General features: G+C 42.3%; 1 protein-coding gene across 6 annotated transcripts in view; it reads left to right on the forward strand.

Annotated features, from left to right (window-relative positions):
* Positions 1 to 594: 594 nt before the first annotated feature.
* Positions 595 to 22133, forward strand: part of PROM1 (prominin 1) — a 95446-nt gene continuing 73907 nt past the window's right edge. For all 6 annotated transcript variants that reach the window (XM_074951648.1, XM_074951649.1, XM_074951651.1 and 3 more), the window contains exons 1-2: positions 595 to 664; positions 10100 to 10524. In XM_074951648.1, the coding sequence (XP_074807749.1) occupies positions 10308 to 10524 (217 nt within the window). In that variant the 5' untranslated portion in view covers positions 595 to 664; positions 10100 to 10307. The remainder of the gene's footprint in view (positions 665 to 10099; positions 10525 to 22133) is intronic.

The raw sequence follows: 22133 nt of genomic DNA on the forward strand, positions 1-22133 counted from the left end.
CAATCTAGGGGGTAAAAATGGGAGGCTGGCGCCAACTGACAAAATTAAACTCTAGTTTCTCCCCAGTTTTTTGAGGAGCTCAGATTTTGGCTCAGCCCACTAGGTATAGGGATACTGTCCCATTGGATCCGTTTTGAGTTTGAACTCTTCACAGCAAAGAGGTGTCTTTTGGACCCTAATCTTTGGTTTGCCCCACCACTGTAGAAATAAAGGGCGATCTGTGAAGACGATCTGGATCCGGAACCCCTGGCTGCTGGAGACCCTCAGGCCCCTGCAGGAACCACCTGCACAACTTGGAGCCAGCTCTGAAGTTTCAGGAGGCCTAAAGTTCGGAGCCTGCAGCTCTGGGCTGAGTCTCTTTGTCCCCTCCCCTTACTCGGCTTGCACAGAAAGCAACAGGTGGTCGAGCGCTGCATGCTGCGGGGGAACCTAGCGCGCGGCCCCCTCGCCCGACTTCAGCCTCCCGCGCTGGTCCCGCAGCCCCGCGCGGAATCAGTCATGAGCGGGGTGTGGGGTCGCGGGGAGCTGCTGATTGGTGCGTGCGGCAGAGGGCGGTGCCTGCCGGTGGGGGCCTGGCGGGGAGGCGGCCGGGCGGGGAGACTCAGCGCGTTGAGCCGGGAGCCGCTGGAGCAGCCGGAGCCTGCTGGAGCGAGCAGTCCGCGGGGTGAGTGCTCGGCTGGCGCTCCCCGCGCGCGCCGGCCACTTGCAGCCCGCCGCGGCGCCGGGCAGGGTGCACGGATCCTGCCCTAAGAGTTGCTGCTCTTGCCCGGGTGGCGGGTCCGCAGGAGGCGCCGGGCGGGGGTCGGGGTCTCGGAAAGCCTGGCCGTGGGCTGGGGTGTGAGAGGGTATAGAAACCATCGGTGTGTGCGGGAGAGACGTAACCACTGGAGAGAGTGGAGCGGTACCTCCATAGAAAGCTTTGTGGCAGAGGCAGAGCTAGCCCATGGGGGGGCCCGAAGCAGGGGTATTTGGGGTGGGGCCTGATCCGTCACCCACCGCTAAAATACTGATTGAGTTATTTGTACAAACCAAAAAAAAAAAAAAAAAAAAGGCAAACTTAATGCATATTAATCGTTAAAAAGCCCACGTTCAATAATGTGAACAGTATTTTGGGGTAATACTAAATCAGGACCCCTTTGAGCTTCTTGGGCCGCTAATCCATTGCTCAGTCTGCTTGTGCCTACACTGCTTGTGTAGTCTGGGGGTGTGAGGGAGAGGGATCCAGGGCGGCCGGGGGGGGGGCAAGTGGGACAATTTGCCCTGGGCCCCACAGGGGCCCCCACGAGAGTTTTCGGCGGCGGGTCCTTCAGTGCTGCCGAACACACCTGGAGTGAAGGCCCTGGAGGGATCCCCTGTAATAGCCATGGGAGAAGGGAGGGAGACCGTGCTGTAGAAAACAGTGGATGTGGGGTGAGGGCAAGCAGAAGGAACCCCCATAGGAAGCACTGAGGGAAGAGAGGGGTCCCTATATAGAAAACACTATGAAGGGGGGAGGCGTGTGTGACGGAAGGGTGGGACATCCTTCCCGTTATCGAAAGCATTGTGGTGGGACTGTATGTTCTCTGCTGTGAATGAAGATGATTCCTTGACCCCCTAATGCTGTGTTTGTATGAATTTTGCTGAGAAGGGTGTGTAGTTTATGTTGGGGTTATTGACTTTTCCAAAGGAAGTGGACTCGAGACCTAATCTGCATGTGAAGGTTTGGATGTGAGACAAGCAGAAGGCAGTACTGTGGGAGAAAAATGAGGACCTCCGGAGAGATTAACTAGTATACCACACTAACCAGTAGCCCAAATATGTGTATGGGGCGGTGTCAAAGTTCTCTGCTGAGAGTACCATGGTATTGTGTGACTAACCACACTATGGAGATGAGTAGGGTGCTGTTTTAGAAACCACTTCATCTACCAGGTTCAAGAGGTACTGTTGTAATAAGCAATACTATGCTGTCGTATCTGCAGTCCAGTCTTGTGTCCAGACTTGCAGCAGAGACCCAGCCATGCTCATCTCATGGCTTTGTATATGTTATAACATTTTATTGTGCTTACACGTGAGTGTGAAGAGTTGAGTTAGCTTATGAGATACTGACCATTAGTCAGTGTAGTTCAGGACAAATCATATTGAAAGGTCATGAATGATTACATTCTGGTCCCAGCAGGGTGAACTCAATCATGAAGTGTGTTTGTTTTGTGGGGTGGGGAAGGGAAGGTGGAGGGAGAGAGAGAGAGGAGTTGACTCTGTCTCCTTCCATGCATCGTACCCGGGGAAGAAATTAAGAAAGAAGCTATAAAATCAGTTCTGTAACTCCAACCAGGGCAGAGTTTAAGCACAAATCATACTATGTAATTTTTAGAATTAAACTGGTGGAGGGGGGAAGAAAATCCCAACTATTTAAATATAATTCGGAAGAAGACGGGAGGGTCTTGTCCCATTTATGAGATATTATGTATGCAATTATCTGCTGTAATCCATTTTCCTCTACATTAGAACCTTTCCAGCACACCCCACCAGTTCTGAACTGTCAGCACGACAGATTTCCTTTTTATGGAATGGCTTCATAATGTTTGTTGTTTTTATAATCTTTTATTATTGCTCTACAGTGCCCTCATAGGGCATGCTTTATAAATATTATCAGAGCAAACAAACTGATTTTTTTTTCTGTTCCACTTAATGAATCTATAATCTAAACATCTGGTCAACTGGCTAAAATTAGACCACCTGCCAAGTCTTTCTTTCTTGGGGATGGAGACTGCCTCCCCAGAATTAATTTTAAGGCAATTGTTAAAATTATCACCTTCTTACGAGGGATTTTGCTGTGTTTCAATGAAACACAACGAATTTTTAAATTTTCCTTTTTAAATCTTTGATTTTTTGAGACACATCCAGAAAATACATTCCTGTGTTCTGCATATCTGGCTGCTGTAACTCAAGCCCTTCTCCGGTTTTATCCCACTTGGAACTCACAATATGCATGTGAGATACAAGTTGAGACTATCCAGTATTAGTTTTGTTTATTGTTTTGCTACTGTGTTCTGCAGTCCCTGATGTTTAGAAGGTTCACTTACTCCCTACTCCTCCTATGGCAACAAGTTGCAGTCATTAAATCACAGGCCTAGAAGAGGTTTTGTAACAGAACACCACATCTTTTGTGACTTGCCAGTGGCTACTGTGGCTTATCATTTTATGTATTCTGAATGTGAAGATTTATATTTTTTTTGTGTGTGGAATCAAAAGTTATAATACAGTACAAGTAAATGTCAGTCATGTGGCTGTGACCTCATAATTTGCATTGCTCTTGTGGTGGTTGGTGTCAATGGAATCTTGAGATGGAATTATAGACCAACTTTTCAAATGGTTAATTTAAAAAAAAATGTTGATCTGTCCTTGATCTGTGCCCAGCATGGGCAAATGCCCCTTCTTCTGCCCTCCATTCTTTGTTCATTGCCAGAGGGCTCCCACATCCTGCTCTAACAGTCTGGCTCCTGGTTGGTTGAATCTCAGTTCAGAGTGAATTGCAGTCACATCACGGGATTGCAATATTATGTTTGCATAGATTGCAGCGTTAAAGGGAAGAAGTACAGTGTAGTTGTTAAAATAGAAAATGAGAAGTTGGAGAACCTGTGTGCTGTTTCTGGCTCTGCAGCTGAGACTCGGTCTGATCTTAGAACAGTTCCTTAACCACTCTGTGTCTCAATCTCTCCATTTTTAACAAGGGGATACCTACCTACCTATCTATCTATCTCTGTATCAGGCATGTCTAAGCTTAACTAATGTAGTAAGGCAACTTGAGAATCTTGGATGAAATGTGCTATTTGTATGGAGTTAGTATTATAGCATACTTTATTTAAAGTTTGTGGCATGCTCTACAGAGTGATAGACCGCAGATGCCCTAGAGTTGGGTGTAGTGCAGGGGTGGGCAAACTTTTTGGCCCGAGGGCCACATCTGGGTATGGAAATTCTATGGAGGGCCGTGAATGCTCACAAAGTCAGTGGTTGGGGTGCGGGAGGGGGTGAGGGCTCTGGCTGGTGGAGTGGATTCTGGGGTGGAGCCAGAAATGAGGAGTTCAGGTTGTGGGAGGGGGCTCTAAGCTGGGGTAGGGGGTTGAGGTGTGTGGGGGGGGGGAAGAGGGCTCTCGGAGATGCAGGCTCTGGGATGGCGATGGGGGTGCAGGAGGGTGCTCCGGGCTGGGACCGAGGGGTTCGGAGGGCATCAGAGCTGGGGCGGGGGTTGGGGCATGGGAGTGGATCAGGGGTACAAGCTCCAGGCAGCGCTTACGTCGAGCAGCTCCCGGAAGCAGTGGCATGTCCTGCCTCCAGCTCTTATGCGAGGCGTAGCCAGGAGGCTCTGTGCGCTGCTTTGTCCGCAGGTGCCGCCCCTACAGCTCCTATTGGCCATGGTTCCTAGCCAATGGGAGCTGCGGGGGCAGCACTTGGGGCACGCGCAGAGCGGGGCAAGCCCCCAACCCCACTCCCTGGCTGGAGTGCCAGAGTGGGACAAGCCCCAGACCCTGCTTCCCAGTGGAAGCTCGAGGGCCGGATTAAAATGTCTGAAGGCCCGGATGTGGCCCGCCGGCTGTAGTTTGCCCATCTCTGGTGTAGTGACTTCTGTACATAGAAAGGTATGAGGTGGGGTTTTGTGGGGGGAGGCCAAAAACTTGTATTTTTAAAGATGAAAGCTAATACCCTTTCCAATTACAACGAGAAATAAACTAAATTATTCCATTCAGTTACATTTCTTTTTATGTAGCTGAACATAAGGTTTTCATGAAAAACAAGGACATTAAAATAAATGTCCTGTAGCTTGTGAATTAATAAAAATCTTTTAAAATATTATACTGCTCTGTTTCCTCCCCTCCCTCTTCCCCCCCCCCCCCAATACTGAATATGAAAAATCTGTGTATGGCCATGAATGTAGCTCACAAGGTGCAAGAGTATAGAGTAATGTGCATTTTGTTTCTAATGATACAAAGGGCTCGTGCCATGGTGAAGAGTGTCCTAGAAATAAACTCTCATATATGTTTGTAGCATTTTTTGTTGCTCTTGCAGCTTTGCCTTGGGGATTGGTAGTCTTTTTACTGATTACATATTCTGTGGATAGGTTTCTTTTTCCAACACTGTCGATCTACTGTAGCATCATTAGCGAGCAACAAACTTCCAAAAAGTTTTCTTTTGCATAGCAAGGTAAGGAAAACAGAAGGATCCCATTCATAGCCCAGATCCCTTGTGATTTGAGTAGGGGAGCTGTCATTCAGTGAGTGGAATTCCTATTCAGATGCACATTGGCTTTTTGAGCCATAGGATTGGTAACATTTCTGCAAGCTCCTGATTGCTATTATTGATACAGCACCCAAAATGTGCTGTTGCTTTACAGAGCACGGGTCTTGAGGAGAATTTACATTCTGTTTTTTGAAATAGCATGGCAAGAAATACCACCTGTCAGAGGTAGGATAGAGACCCCAGTAAGGATTCTAGAGGCATTCCTTTTTGATTCCCAAGAGGCCAGGGGAACGAAAGCTATTTTATTTCTAATGTGTGGTTGCTAAATTTTATTTATATTTATAATGATAGCATCTGCGGATTTCATTGGCCTCTGTAGAACTGAAGAACATGTATGTTCATGTCCTCATAGCAGGGTGCCCTTTAGTGTCCTGAAATATGGGATTGGACTCATTGGACCTTGCATTCTCAACAGAATTCTTCTGTTAAGCCTACAAATCTTTTAACGTTGTTAATGTATGACTTAATATTTTCAACAGAGTCACACTGGTAATAGTTCTTTTTCTCCATCAAGGAGGCACCTTCATAGTGCTTTACTCCTGTTTGCATAATTCTGTGAAACTAAACCTATTCAGGTTTGGCAATTAAGGGCTCAATTTATCACCCGTTGAAGTCAATTGGAACCTTTCCACTGACTTCATTAACCATTGAATCAGACCCTAATTGATTAGAACTCAAAGCTAAATAATAGATTTACTTGAAAATTATCAGAAAATTCAAATTTCTCTCAGAAGTTGTGTTCAAAATTTGGGGCAGAAATACTATTTTTTTCATACAAAACAAAGAGGCTGAACTCCTGTTAACTTTAAATGTGAAATAGAACCCAACTTTAACTATGATGTTCCTACCATTCCATAATTAGAGGCATTCTAAGCAATTTACGATGTATGTTGCTTGTTACATTTAATCATAGCACAATATATAAAGGGATAAGATAGCAATCCATGATGAAGAAAATCTTGAAGACTAAAGAATGAAGTAAACAAATTGGGGGGGGGGTATATAAGATATCCTTTGGGCTTATATCTCTGTTTGGTTCATAGCATAGATGCTTTGCAACAATCAGTTATTGCTTTGAAAACATTCAAATATTTGAATTTATATGTGTGGCTTTTAGACTACTGCATTGAGCATCATGCTTCAGGGTAGTTGAAAAGACCACCTTTTTTGAATAAGGCATAGGTGATTCAGATATTTAGATTATTATTAGATTTGCTCTTTCCTGGCTTTCTCTAGCAAAGATAGGACAGTTACTGAGAGGATACAGAAGCTGAACGTCATGAAGGAGAGGAATAATCTTTGTTCCTGGCTCTGATTTTGAATTCTTCTGTCTGAGAGCTCCTCTAGCTGTTGACTGATATTTTGAACAACGCATGTTTATCGCTCTTTGCAGCAATAAGTAATGGACCTGTGGTGTAGCTTGGTGTAGTCCAGTTGATAAACTGGATTTCTCCTCAGAACACTTGCTGTGTGTAATTCAGCAGGGGCTATGAAAGATGGGAAAAGGTTCTCAGATTTCCCCATAGCTGTGGCGTACTCCTGCATCACCACCAACATTGTTGTTTTCTGCCTTCATGTTTTTCATGTTTCATCAGACTTTGGTGCACCATGGAGATCTCGGGGACAGGGGTTGTTTGATAGTAAAGCATGTGTATTGTTTGTGTTATTTCACCGTTGGTCCTATAGGTGGATGGCTCTTTTCTTCCAGGGCATTCTAGAAGCTCACCAGATTCATGACCTTTCAAGGATAAGCCAGTCTGAATGGTTCACCTCTTGCTTGGGAAATAGGGTGACCAGGCAGCAATTGTGAAAAATCGTGATGGGGCTGGGGGGGGGTTGTAGGCACCTATATTAAACAAAGCCCCAAATATTGGGACTGTTCCATAAAATTGGGACCTCTGGTCACGCTATTGGGAAAGTCATGAACTCTGCTGGGAGAAAGTATAGTTGGACCAGGAAAACAGTAAGGTGATTATATTTCTCATTTCCACTCATAGGCCAAAGCTCAGTCCAGCATATGGGTCCAGACACAATTCAGAAGAAATTAGTGGTTGCCATACATGACAATAGATCACTAAGGTGTTACAGGTGTCCTTTATATGTGTACTGATGTCCTGAAGGGCAAGGAATCTAGGAGACTCCAGTAGAGTGCTAGACGGTAGCTTGGTTGGCCTCTCTAAGGAGTTTGCAGTCAGTTGAGGCCTGTATGCCAGCAGGAGTCCTGGATCTGTCCTGTGGTTGGATTTGCATAACAGATGGATGCTCTTGAAGGATTTAGCCTTTAAGAAAGAGCATTTTTGGCATCTGAAGTCGGAGGAGAACAGAAATGCCACTCCTCATCTTTTTTGTTCTTGTTTTTCTGCTAAATGTTGCACTAAATAGGCAGTACAGCCAACTGGCCCAGGACTGAGTTGGCAGAGTTGTCACTGAGGCCTAGTTAGACACATAGGCAAATTCATATGTTTCATTTGAAATGAACAGTATTGGCTTTTTACTTATAGACTTCCTCAGCGGTGAAACTGACATGACTCTTGTATTTTCACTACTGCTCTCAGGTTTCTTAATAAAAGATAGAAAAGTGGCCAGAGTCTTGTTAATTTCACTCTGTTTTGGGAAGCTACAAGGGGCAGCAGAATCATTAGAGTTGAGTTCACTTACTCAAAAAGACCGTACTTCATTGGTTCATGTTATATTATTTGTATTATCATAGTGCATCGGAGCCCCAAGTCCTAGACCAGAGCTCCTTTGTATTAGGCGCTGTACAAACACAAAACAAAAAGACTGTTCCTACCCCAAAAAGTTTACATGTAGGTATAAGACAAGAGACAATAGGTGAAGCAGACAGACTGGGATTAAAAGGAAACTGAGACTGTATTGGCCAGCAAGATAGGCAGTGGTCTCAACAACCTAACTATCCTCCTGTTTTTTGTAGGCCTCACAGCAAAGGAGAGTTCTGAAGGAGGATATTGAGTTATTTTTGTAAATGTTTATGGAGAGTTACTCTCAAGCATGAGGGGCAACGTGGAAGAAAGCACAAAGGTGGTTGTTTGAAAATTTTAACAAGTGGATGATGGAGGCTGACAAGGCCTGAATGGATGTGGGAGTCGACTCTTCAATGCTGAATGAGAGATGATAGGTAGGGTGGCCATAGGTTACAATAATAAGACAACTGATGTTTGAAATGATAGAGAGAGCCAGTGCTGGAATGCAAAAAGAGAGGTGACGTGAGCAAAGCAATGGGCTAGGAAAACGAGCTTTGGAGCAGCACTTTGAACGGATATCAATGAGTGATGGTTCCATTTGTCAAGGTCAGAAAGAAGGAGGTTGGATTAATTGTGATGTGAAATGATGAAAACCCAGAGAGAGGTCCGAGTTGAAGATGACACCCAGCTTACAGGCCTGAGTGACAGGTAGGATTGGTAGTGTTTTCCACAGTGATTTGAAAAAGGGGGCAGCAGGGAGGATTGGTGGGGTGGGGGATTAAGAGCTTTGTTTTAGCCATGTTGAGCTCGATCCGACAGATTGCTCTTCATGGATGTCTATCAGAGACAGGCTAAGTTTTTGTTTGGACAGAAGACAGGTAGATTTGTGAGTGTCAGCATACAGATGGCAAGTATCAGAGGGGTAGCCGTGTTAGTCTGGATCTGTAAAAGCGGCAAAGAGTCCTGTGGCATCTTATAGACTAACAGACTAACCCTAAGCATACAGATAGTAGTTGAATTTGTGTTTGTGGTTGAGATTACTTTTTGAGGGAGAAGAGAAGGAGGCCAAGGACAGAGCCCTGTGGAAAGCCTTAAAGTTAACAGGAATTTGTGGATGAGACCCATTCGTGCCTTACAGGAAAAGCTTCCTATCTATCTGTGGCAAGCAGATTTTTCCGTAATTGACAGAGAAGGTGTTTCTTGAATCTAGCTTCATTTTAGTTACAAATTGAAAGTGAAGAATAACTTACATTACATTATTTTCTATGTTGAAAGGGAAATATGTAATACTAAATATGTGGGGGGGGGGGGTTTGGGGGGTATTTCATGTTTGAGGGAATTAAGTATATTTTAGTATTAGAAAATGCCCGAGGTTGATGTTTTAATCCATATTTTATATTTAAAATCCACATACCCTGTCTGATGTTCCTGCAATGTTGTGTGCCAGAAAAAAATTGTTTTCCCATGACCATATGTTACTGACACTATAAAATGAATTGAAAGTTTAAATCCTTCTTTGATAGGTGGTAATCTATGGCTCCTCTGTTAATAAAATAATGCCACAAGAGTAAAGATAAATTTGCCGCTGCTAACCTATGTGGGGGAAAAAAAGTTTTGCAACATTGGGAAGTTATGAATTCTCAGGGAGCGGAGAAGTTATGTCCTTTTGTATTAATCATCTGCTTATGTATATCAGTCCTTGTGTGGCTGTCTACATGCATTTAGAGTTGCATTTTAAAACATTCATAAAATGCACTGTGATTATTTTGTGATTAAATACAATAAATCTGACTTTATTACAATTATAAGTAAAGTAAAAATTTGTTCCTTTAATTTCATTTGCTCTTTATGCTGCAGTCCTAATACTGTGATTTTCTTTAAATTTGTTTTGTTTTAAAGGCTCAGTCAAAACTGTGAATAATCAGTGGTTTCCTCAAGTACTGTGTGTATAATGGATCCGTTTTTTCACACCTGGGAATAAATTGTTCTATTCTGCCCTATTTAGCTTGCCAGTATAATCATTTTTGTGTTATATTTCCACATGAGATTGGAGGCATCTCACATTTTCATACCCTCGTGCAGTGAGGGCGCTCATTTAAACAGTTGTTTTCTGTCTTTGCCAGAGATGGTGCACTGCCTCAGTTCTGTGAAGAGCTTCCACACCATTCCGAAGTCAGTGTACATTATCCAAGACTAAGCAAAGGACTAAAGACATCAGCTTTTTCCTGCTGACACATCTCACTCCCAGTGAATAAATTTCTAATGTGCTGAAGATTTCTAGACTTTGGGAGAGCAAAATCTCTACCTCCTATTTTATGAATACTTTTAGCCATGGCTGTGGAACTTCTGCTGCTGTTGTTGCTTTGTGGAAGTACTGTTTCAGAGGTGCAGCCTTTACACAAACCACCTCCTGGAACTTTGGATTTTGGATTTGTGCCTGTGAAGACATATGATACAAATACATATCATGAACCTGGACCAATAGGAATTTTGTTTAGACTAGTCCATGCTTTCCTTTATTTAGTGCAACCAAATTCTTTTCCACAAGGTAAGTGTGTAAAATTATAGCTTATTTTAATGATCTACTTTTAAGACATTCATTTTCATAGTAAACAGTGATATCACCACTTAAAAATAGATGATATGTATGGGTTCATTACCAGCAAGCAGTGGGGTTTTGACTCCGTAAAAATCACTGGTGTTTGTCAGTGATTGAAATCTGCCAATGAATTTTTTGTGTATCTTATAAATCTATTCTTTAGGTATTTGAGTTTATTTTATTAGATTTTTTTTTTAACTGAAATTTGTTCCCAGCTCCACTCTTTCAGAAGCAGTGGATTCAGAGTAAAGTATAAAATGCCTTGCCTCAGGTTTTAATCTGGGATAAAAGTTTATTCTCCTTTGCAGTGTTTATAGTCAGACTGTGACTTTTTAGTATGTAATTACAAGGTTTATTCTAGAGATTATTCTGCAAAAGGAATGTCAGTAGCAAAGTAAATTTCATGCATTTCTGTATCTGTACTGAAGTCATAAAGACAATTACTTTGTATAGCTACATCTAACTTGTGGCTTATTTGTTTAGCTTTGTAATTTTAAAAATTTAAGGTTTTACTCTTCTTCTATTGGACTATTTCTCTGTCCTTTCTTCCCCACCCCCACCCCACCACTCTGTTTCCCAAAGCTGGAAAAGAAATCTTAAAAGAGAAGTATACATGTTCAAGATTTCTAGATTGTCCATGAAAGGCTCTTTAGTAAGCTCCTGGAGCTGTGGATCTGGTTTTATTACTGGTTTGTTTTTTTCACCACATTTACACTGTCTAATTCAGGTGTTAAAACAGAATGTCAATACTGTTTGTATAAATTTGGCATTAACATTCACAGCAGGTTGAAATTTTAGTATATGAAATCTGAGAAATATTTTTATTTTGTTTGCTTACAGATTTTCACCAAATTGCTTTGTCTGTTTTTAGCTATAGGTATGCACAAAAAATATTTACTAGTTTTAAATACTACCTCCATTATATCTTAGAAACCTTTTCAGGTGAAATAATTGGGATTTAGAAAGACAGTAGTTTGTACATCAGTCCAACTGCTACACTTCTCAGTATAATTACAAGGAGATATAACTTTCATAATTGGTTACTACTGTGTATCGTGTCTTCCATCATTTCTGTTTTTTTTTTCAGTATAAAAATATAAAGTCCACAACCATGTCAATGCCTATGGAAGAAAGAGGTCAAAACAAACTTGAATGGGTCTCTAATGTAATATTCAAACTAAAACTTAAAGAACAGGCTAATTCTTCACTCTGACTACCCCTCTGAGTTATTACAAGTTCACATAAATACTGTACTGGATCCTGTAAGCCTTATAAGTATCCATTTATTATCCAATTGGTTTTAATGAAATTACTCTTGTGAATAAGGGCTCCAGGAATGAGTCCTATAAAATAGATGCAAATTTTAATTGTATGGGGACTAAACCTGTAAATACTAGCAGGCATAGGGTTTATTTCAATTTTTATAAGTAGTCCCATAGGATTACAGTAGTAAATTCTATACCCAGTGGTAGGTGTTTACAAAGTTAGGCCCAATGGAGAGCAAGTAGATGCCTAAACATAAGTTCTTTGTTCTTAGTTAACATGTGCTTTTCTTCCTCTCCCCCACCCCCAGATATTTTTTTTAAAACATAGTTTCTAATGTTTGTATTATGTGAAGTCTTTTTTGTTCTCCCCCACACACCCCATCCCAAAGTTTAGATCTGAAGGATGATGTGGATTTCTGCGTTATCGTGTAATTAGTTTAATCCCATAATCTGTTTTACCATATGCTGTTCTATTTCATATCTAATGTATTAATTATGAAGGTTACTTTTTAACTGTTTATAAAAAAAAAAAAAAAAGACACTAGAATAGAGCTTACTCCAATCAAGAGTTGAAACACACAGATAATTTTTAGGTGCACATTTACCTTGACTCAACCTCTTTCAGTGTTTCACTGTAAACTTTGTTGCTATTAATTAGGCAGAGGCTTCAGAAGAGTTTAAATCTTTAATGTAAGCTGTGGGTATTAGCCTAGTTTTCCCCTAAACCTTTATGTAATCAATATGGTGTTGCTTTATAGTCATGAATCAGAGGAGAAATGTAATTAATAAATGGTCCTGATCATTGAGAGGTCCGAAAAACATGGCCATTCAAATAGCAGTTGAGAAATGCAGAGATTGCTAAGAGTCCCACTTCCACCTTTTTTGACCTTTCTCTTTGTTCACCTGTAGTATATGGCCTGCTAATTTTCCTTGTTAGTGCTAGAGGAGGATTTCTTTAAAGGTACTGTATTAAGTCGTAGTGACTCTTACTATTTAAATTGCATATATGTATTCTTACTGTGCTTAAACCATTTATCTGCTTGTAGTAATGTTCAAGGACAGTTGAATGTTTCAAGGCCAGCCAATGCAGATGACATGCTTTCAAGCAACAATAAGCAATTAATAAGGAAGTTATTGCGAACTTTTTGCCTCAGGGCAAATGGCAGTGGCACAATATTCAGTGGTGTAGCTGTGTTAATCCCAGGTTTTTAGAATGACAAGGTAGTGAGGTAATAATCTTTTATTGGACCAGATGGTGAGAGAGACAAGCTTTTGAGTTTACACGTAGCTCTTCTTCCAGTCTATGAAATAAATTGGCTTCCTATGGATGCTATGTTGGAGAAAGCATCTTTTAAAAGAAGCACTCTAAGTCTTAGAAGTTACAGATCTTTCATTCCAGATAATAGCAAGTTAGATGTAGGGCGGAAAGGTGGATAACTGTCATTGGTTTGCAGAAAAAAATCAACTATACATCTTTTAAAAAAATAAAATAAAAATCCTGAAATGTTTAATGAATGTTATTGTGATTAGGATCAGAATAAAAATAGGAAATAGATAATTCATAGCTTGGCTATTTTGAGAAAGATAATTGAAATCACAAAATGGGTTACTGTAAAAACATGGATAATATTTATGTGGCAAAGTGCTGTTGTACTAGATTGTCTTGTGTGGGTGCATAATAATACTCCAATAATTTTAGGTATTTTTAAGAAGTTCTGTGTAATTATGATCTGCATTGTAAGTGAAGAAAACGGGAGAAAGTTGTTTGTGTCTGAGTAAAGATAACATAGAATGATGTGTGTGTAATGTAAGTTATAAAAATAATGGTCCAAATGGTAGCCTAAAAATGTGGATGCAATCATATTTCAATTGCAGTTGCTAGTTCTAAATGTTTTACTCAGCTTCTATTGAAAATGTAAATGTTACCTTGGTTTCTTTGAAATTAATGCATAATTGAAAATAAATGGTCACTAGAAGAGTTTCATGGCCCTAAATCTAACTTTTAAAAATCGTAAGTTTATGTAATATGAAAATTAGTTATGTGATCAAATGCATGTCTTAAGTCTTATATACACTAATAGAATTAGGACGGGGAATTGCCGCATCTCTTCAGTACACTAATTGTTTAAATTGCTGAGTTAAAAGGGCAATAAGTTCCCACTGTGAGGAAAGAAATTAGTCCTCTAGTTTTTTAAAAATTGTGCATTTTGGGGTTTGATTGGAAGGACTGTAGTGAGTATAAGTATTGAGAGCTAAAGTCTGTTTTCAGTTCCACTCACTAAATCCTGTTGACTTCACTGGAAATTGCACAAGTTTAAATGAGAGCAGAATTTGTCCTTAAGCATATGATACATACATATTCTGTGAGGAGATGTTGTGGCCTAATGGATAGAGCACGGGACTGGGACTTAGGAGACCTAGGTTCCATTCCTGACTGGCCTACTGGGTTACTTTGGTCAAGTCCCTTCAACTTCGAGTCTCAGTTCCCTTGTAAAATTGGGATAATGATGCTACCCTCCTTTGTAAAGTGCTGAAAATCTCTATCTAAATGGTGGTGGTTGTTATCTCATCTTTTGTTAGTAATATAACTAACATTATAATAAATAGAAAAGGAGTACTTGTGGCACCTTAGAGACTAACAAATTTATGTGAGCATAAGCTTTCGTAGCTGTAGCTCATGAAAGCTTATGCTCAAATAAATTTGTTAGTCTCTAAGGTGCCACAAGTACTCCTTTTCTTTTTAGGAATACAGACTAACACGGCTGCTACTCTGAAACTTGTCATTATAATAAATGTTGGCAGTTCCAGGAGAATTACAATTTGTTGTCACTCAACTAAGACAAGATATAAGAAAACAGCCTTTGGGTTTTTTCTTCTCACCAGAGGATGTTGTCAAGACCAAGATAATAACAGGGTTCAAAAAAGAACTAAATAAGTTCATGGAGAATAGGTCCATCAATGGCTATTAGCCAGGATGACCAGGGATGATGTCCCTAGCCTCCATTTGCCAGAAACTGGAAGTGGATGACAGGGGATAGATCACTTGATGATTACGTGTTCTTTTCATTCCTTCTGAAGCACCTGGCATTGGCCACAGTTGGAAGACAGGATACTGGCTAATGGACCTTTGGTCTGACCCAATATAGCCATTCTTATGTTCTAACTTGTGAAAGGTGAAACAATCATTTATTAGTGAAACTAAATTAATCTATGATGGTAGCATGGTACTAGTGAAACAGCTTGTTTATACCACTTAGTGTGCTATGAGCCTTCAGGTGTGAATTTGTTGTATACAGGGCATGGTCAATATCAGGCCTCTCAGACTCCATTTACCTTAGGGCCAGTGCCAGTCCTCAAATCCTCCCAGCGGGCCAATAATGCCACTGAAGATGGTGTTCAGAAATTAAAACATTTATATTTTTTATTTCAAATTTCTTAGAAGTAATAAAACTGTCATACAACTTTATACAATTCTTCGCCTCCCAGAGAGTTTTTAGTGTTGGCCAGCCACCTGGCAACACTTCAGTTCTGTCAGTTTGTTGATGTTTGGCCTCAGTGACTGACCAGTTGAAACCTTAAGGATTGCAGCAAGGTGTGCATCAGATAGTTGTTTGGTATTTTGACGGAGAGACTGCCCAGACTCATCAAGCCCTCGGATCGCTACCCCTTCCTGCTTCTCCACGTGGGCACCAATGATACTGCCAAGAATGACCTTGAGCGGATCACTGCAGACTAGGTGGCTCTGGGAAGAAGGATAAAGGAGTCTGAGGCGCAAGTGGTCTTCTCATCCATCCTCCCCGTGGAAGGAAAAGGCCTGGGTAGAGACTGTCGAATCGTGGAAGTCAACGAATGGCTACGCAGGTGGTGTCGGAGAGAAGGCTTTGGATTCTTTGACCATGGGATGGTGTTCCAAGAGGGAGGCGTGCTAGGCAGAGATGGGCTCCACCTAACGAAGAGAGGGAAGAGTATCTTCGCAAGCAGGCTGGCTAACCTAGTGAGGAGGGCGTTAAACTAGGTTCAGCGGGGGAAGGAGACCAAAGCCCTCAGGTAAGTGGGGAAGTGGGATACCGGGAGGAAGCAGGAGCACGCGAGAGGGCAGGGCTCCTGCCTCATACTGAGAAAGCGGGACGATCAGCGAGTTATCTCAAGTGCCTATACACAAATGCAAGAAGCCTGGGAAACAAGCAGGGAGAACTGGAAGTCCTGGCACAGTCAAGGAATTATGATGTGTTTGGGATAACTCACATGACTGGCGTACTGTCATGGATGGATATAAGCCATTCAGGAAGGACAGGCAGGGCAGAAAAGGTGGGGGAGTTGCACTGTATGTAAGGGAGCAGTATGACTGCTCAGAGCTCAAGTATGAAACTGCAGAAAAACCTGAGTGTCTCTGGATTAAGTTTAGAAGTGTGAGCAACAAGGGTGATGTTGTGGTGGGAGTCTGCTATAGACCGCCAGACCAGGGGGATGAAGTGGACGAGGCTTTCTTATGGCAACTCACGGAATTTACTAGATCGCAGGCCCTGGTTCCCATGGGAGACTTCAATCACCCTGATATCTGCTGGGAGAGCAATACAGCGGTGCACAGACAATCCAGGAAGTTTTTGGAAAGGGTAGGGGACAATTTCCTGGTGCAGGTGCTGGAGGAACCAACTAGGGGCAGAGCTCTTCTTGACCTGCTGCTCACAAGCCAGGAAGAATTAGTAGGGGAAGCAAAAGTGGATGGGAACCTGGGAGGCAGTGACCATGAGATGGTTGAGTTCAGGATCCTGACACAGGGAAGAAAGGAGAGCAGCAGAATACGGACCCTGGACTTCAGAAAAGCAGACTTTGACTCCCTCAGGGAACTGATGGGCATGATCCCCTGGGAGAATAACATGAGGGGGAAAGGAGTCCAGGAGACCTGGCTGCATTTTAAAGAATCTTTATTGAGGTTACAGGGACAAACCATCCCGATGTGTAGAAAGAATAGTAAATATGGCAGGCAACCGGCTTGGCTTAACAGTGAAATCCTTGCTGATCTTGAACACAAAAAAGAAGCTTACAAGAAGTGGAAGATTGGACAAATGACCAGGGAAGAGGATAAAAATATTGCTCGGGGATGCAGGAGTGAAATCAGGAAGGCCAAATAACACCTGGAGTTGCAGCTAGGAAGAGATGTTAAGAGTAACAAAAAGGGTTTCTTCAGGTATGTTAGCAAGAAGAAGAAAGTCAAGGGAAGTGTGGGCCCCTTACTGAATGAGGGAGGCAACCTAGTGACAGAGGATGCGGAAAAAGCTAATGTACTCAATGCTTTTTTTGGCTCTGTCTTCACGAACAAGGTCAGCTCCCAGACTGCTGCACTGGGCAGCACAGCATGGGGAGGAGGTGACCAGCCCTCTGTGGAGAAAGAAGTGGTTCGGGACTATTTAGAAAAGCTGGACGAGCACAAGTCCATGGGGCCGGATGCGCTGCATCCGAGAGTGCTAAAGGAGTTGGCAGATGTGATTGCAGAGCCATTGGCCATGATCTTTGAAAACTCACAGCGATCGGGGGAGGTCCCAGATGACTGGAAAAAGGCTAATGTAGTGCCCATCTTTAAAAAAGGGAAGAGGAAGGATCCTGGGAACTACAGGCCAGTCAGCCTCACCTCAGTCCCTGGAAAAATCATGCAGCAGGTCCTCAAGGAATCAATTCTGAAGCACTTAGAGGAGAGGAAAGTGATCAGGAACAGTCAGCATGGATTCACCAAGGGCAAGTCATGCCTGATTAATCTAATTGCCTTCTATGACGAGATAACTGGCTCTGTGGATGAGGGGAAAGCAGTGGACATGTTGTTCCTTGACTTTAGCAAAGCTTTTGACATGGTCTCCCACAGTATTCTTGCCAGTAAGTTAAAGAAGTATGGGCTGGATGAATGGACGATACGGTGGATAGAAAGCTGCCTAGATTGTTGGGCTCAACGGGTAGTGATCAATGGCTCCATGTCTAGTTGGCAGCCGGTATCAAGTGGAGTGCCCCAAGGTCGGTTCTCGGGCCGGTTTTGTTCAATATCTTCATAAATGATCTGGAGGATGGTGTGGATTGCACCCTCAGCAAGTTTGCAGATGACACTAAACTGGGGGGAGAGGTAGATACGCTGGAGGGTAGGGATAGGATACAGAGGGCCCTAGACAAATTAGAGGATTGGGCCAAAAGAAATCTGATGAGGTTCCACAAGGACAAGTGCAGAGTCCTGCACTTAGGATGGAAGAATCCAATGCACCGCTACAGACTAGGGACTGAATGGCTAGGCAGCAGTTCTGCAGAAAAGGACCTAGGGGTTAGAGTGGACGAGAAGCTGGATATGAGTCAACAGTGTGCCCTTGTTGCCAAGACGACCAATGGCATTTTGGGATGTATATGTAGGGGCATTGCCAGCAGATTGAGGGACGTGATCGTTCCCCTCTATTCGACACTGGTGAGGCCTCATCTGGAGTACTGTTTCCAGTTTTGGGCCCCACACTACAAGAAGGATGTGGAAAAATTGGAAAGAGTCCAGCGGAGGGCAACAAAAATGATTAGGGGTCTGGAACACATAACTTATAAGGAGAGGCTGAGGGAACTGGGATTGTTTAGTCTGCGGAAGAGAAGAATGAGGGGGGATTTGATAGCTGCTTTCAACTACCTGAAAGGGGGTTCCAAAGAGGATGGATCTAGACTGTTCTCAGTGGTAGCTGATGACAGAACAAGGAGTAATGGTCTCAAGTTGCAGTGGGGGAAGTTTAAGTTGGATATTAGGAAAAAACTTTTTCACTAGGAGGGTGGTGAAACACTGGAATGCGTTACCTAGGGAGGTGGTGGAATCTCCTTCCTAAGAAGTTTTTAAGGTCAGGCTTGCCAAAGCCCTGGCTGGGATGATTTAGTTGGGGATTGGCCCTGCTTTGAGCAGGGGTTTGGACTAGATGACCTTCTGAGGTCCCTTTCAACCCTGATATTCTATGATTCTATGACTTGTGGGAAAAAGTGATGCTGCCTCTATGGCTGACTCTGCCCGTCAACTAGTGATGATATCTCTGTCCCTCTCCCACAGCCAATGGGAGCTGTGGGGGGCAACGCCTGTAGTTGAGATTGCTGGCAGTGTGTCTACCTGCGTCTGTCCTCTGCAGGCCGCAGTGAGGATGTTCTTGAGCCGCAGATGTCCCGCAGGCCAGGACTTTGAGACCCCGGGTCAATATGATCCTTTGGTTGCTATGAATATATTAAAGTGGCTTCCATCTTTGTTCCTATGGAAACCAGTTGTTAGTTCCAATAAAATAATCTGGGATTCATTTGACGACAGGGTGTGCACAGCAAATATTCATTTTAGAAGTTTTCCTCTTCTAGCTAAAGAGTGAGAAGTCATTAAGAGAAGCAGGCTAAAGAGAAACACCCATTTTTTTTCCAGTAAAATAAGACAAAATTATAGGCATGGCCCACTGTATTTAATCAGTGTGGTATAGGCAGTGTATTATGGGGTGACTGCACCATCTGGTGCTAAGGCCCTAAGGTAAACGGAGTCTGAGAGGCCTGATATTGACCATGCCCTGTATACAACAAATTCACACCTGAAGGCTCATAGCACACTAAGTGGTATAAACAAGCTGTTTCACTAGTACCATGCTACTATCATAGATTAATTTAGCTTCACTAATAAATAATTGTTTCGTCTTTCACAAGTTAGAACATAAGAATGGAGAGGGAGGATAAAATGTTGTTTCCCAAGTACAGTATTGACTGAATCTCAGAACTCAAGAGTACAATCGGTCTGAGAGCTGTTGTCTAGTAGTTTGAGCACAAGACTGGGGTTTAGGAACTTGAGTGCCAATGCTAGCTCTGTCATTCAGTCCCCATGTGATGTTGGGCAAGACAGTTATGCCCCAATTTTCAAGTCATTGGGAGTTGCAAGTGGCAGTGCTCAGCATTGTAACCTCTCTGCTTCATTTTCCCGATCTATACAACTTCCATATCTCTCACAAATGTTACAATGATTTGATAAAATTTGTAAAAAAATTTTCAGGAAAGGAACTACATTAGTAGAATTTACTATTACTGCATAGCACTTACACTGTCAACTGTAAGTAAACTAACAAAGCACAGGTAAAATCTACTCAGATGATGAGTGAAAAGGGAAAGATGTTATGAATCGTTTGATTCTGAAAACTGCATTTGATGTGTTATGTGTAAGGCATTGAAGCAGAATCTCTTTGCAAGTCTTAACACAAAACTATTGTAACTCTATAATAGATTAAAATTGTGACTTTTGTAGAGCTAATTTCTTTGCTTCCCTTGTTAAGTTAACCAGTTGCTAACAAGGAGCAAAATTAAGTTAACGAGAAATGGACAACCAGATCTAATCAGTAGCAGAAGGTAATTTTGTGTAATAACATAAGAATGGACTTACTGAGTCATCCCAATGGTTCATCTAACCCAGTATCCTGTCTTTCGATAGTGGCCAATGCCAGTTGCTTCAGAGGGAATTGAACAGGACAATCGTTGAGAGATCCATCCCCTGTTGTCCAGTCCTACCATCTGGCAGTCAGAGGCTTAGGAACACCCAGAGCATGAGGTTGCATCCCTAGCCATCTTGGCTAATAGCCATTGATGGACCTATCCTTCATGAAATTACCTAATTCTTTTCTTTGTTGGGGCAACAAAATGGCAGACGAAATTCAGTGTTGATAAGTGCAAAGTAATGCACATTGGAAAAACCAAATTGCCTGGTACTGAAGTTAGGCTTACTGGCCTGTAATTGCCAGGATCACCTCTGGAGCCTTTTTAAAAATTGACGTTACATTAGCTATCCTCCAGTCATCTGGCACAGAGGCTGATCTAAGCGATAGGTTACAAGGCGTGGGAAAGTAGTAGGCATCCTTATCATGTATAGTAATTGATTAGTTTGTGCATACCCAATAAATATTTCTTCTAAGTATAGTTTCAGCCAAAGAGTAAGCAAAAATTTGGATCTTTACTTTAAGCTGTCCTTATTTGTGCAGACATTCCAGTGATATCCAAGGAGATGTGTGCATGTCGGGAAAGTATAATATTGAAGTTGAAACCAGCTGTATAGATCTGAAAGCTAAGTTTTGCTCTTAGACTTTAAATGTCTTTGGATCCTTTGCACAGAAAACTTAGTTCCCCTGAGTATTGTTATAGAATAACCAATTGTTATAGAATTGGTGAGATGACTGTTCCATTTATATAGTCTCAGTCCAAAGTGTCACAAAAGTGTGCATACACTCCACAGTCCCGGTAAGTGTGCCATATGATCCCGTGCCTTCATTCTCTCCTCCAGTGCGGTGGTTGGAATTATGATGTAGCAGGACTTTACTACTCCTTTTTAAAGCTACTAGCTAATCACTACAAAACATGTATAGCTGGGCAGTTTATACAACTGTGTGTATACAATTATACCCAATTTAAGTCTCCATATCCAGTTCTAATTGTAAATAACATTGAATGTTGTTGGCATAGGACAAACAATAGAGAGAGATGTATGAAATGCCCAAAAGGTTATGGGTTCAGGTATTCCATTTTCTTTACATAAGAATAAGTCATTTTTGATGTTTCCCAAAGTGGCATCTGGGACTTTCTTTCTGACTGCTAACAATCCTAAAGTCTGCGTCTAGCAGGCATTCTCTTATCCTGTTAGCCCAGTCATGTGCTCTGGAAGTGTAAGCATCCTGCATGTAAGTGTCTGGATCAATTTCAGTAGTGATGCAAGTTACACCTCACAGGTTGTGGTAGTGTAACTTGGTCAGAACACAGATCTATCTGGTAAAGTACTGTAATGTGCACCAATTTTGTATTCAGTGAATATCTCTGATGAAAATAACTTGCATGTCAAGGGCTGGCAATGATGTGGTAACTCCCTAAATCCTGAGAGCACCATCCTTCACCCCCTAAACTCTGAGATTCTCAAACTAGGTGATCCTCCATTTGTCTTGCCTGCAAGAGCTGATCCAATTGGTTTCGTCAGGACATACCTAACCTGCACAAAAGACAGCTGGGGGTTGTAGATTGTGAAGTTTCTTTGTTTTGTTTTTTTATCATTTTTGGGGGGTGGGCAGGGATGCACAGAGCCTTTTTCTGTGACGAGGAAGGGCTCTGGTAGTGGGGAGGCAGCAGGAGTAAAAATAGCAGTGTAGTTGTGGCAGGGATGGCTTCGGTGTGTAGAATGCTGCATAAGGTGTATACCCTGCAGGTTCAGCATGTAGGGCACTCTCCTCTAATCGCCTAAGTGATGCCTCACCATCTACACAGCTATTTATACCCATGCTAGCTGAGCATGCCTAA

This window comes from Natator depressus, chromosome 4 (assembly GCF_965152275.1).
Source record: "Natator depressus isolate rNatDep1 chromosome 4, rNatDep2.hap1, whole genome shotgun sequence".
NCBI classification, from domain to species: Eukaryota; Metazoa; Chordata; order Testudines; family Cheloniidae; genus Natator; species Natator depressus.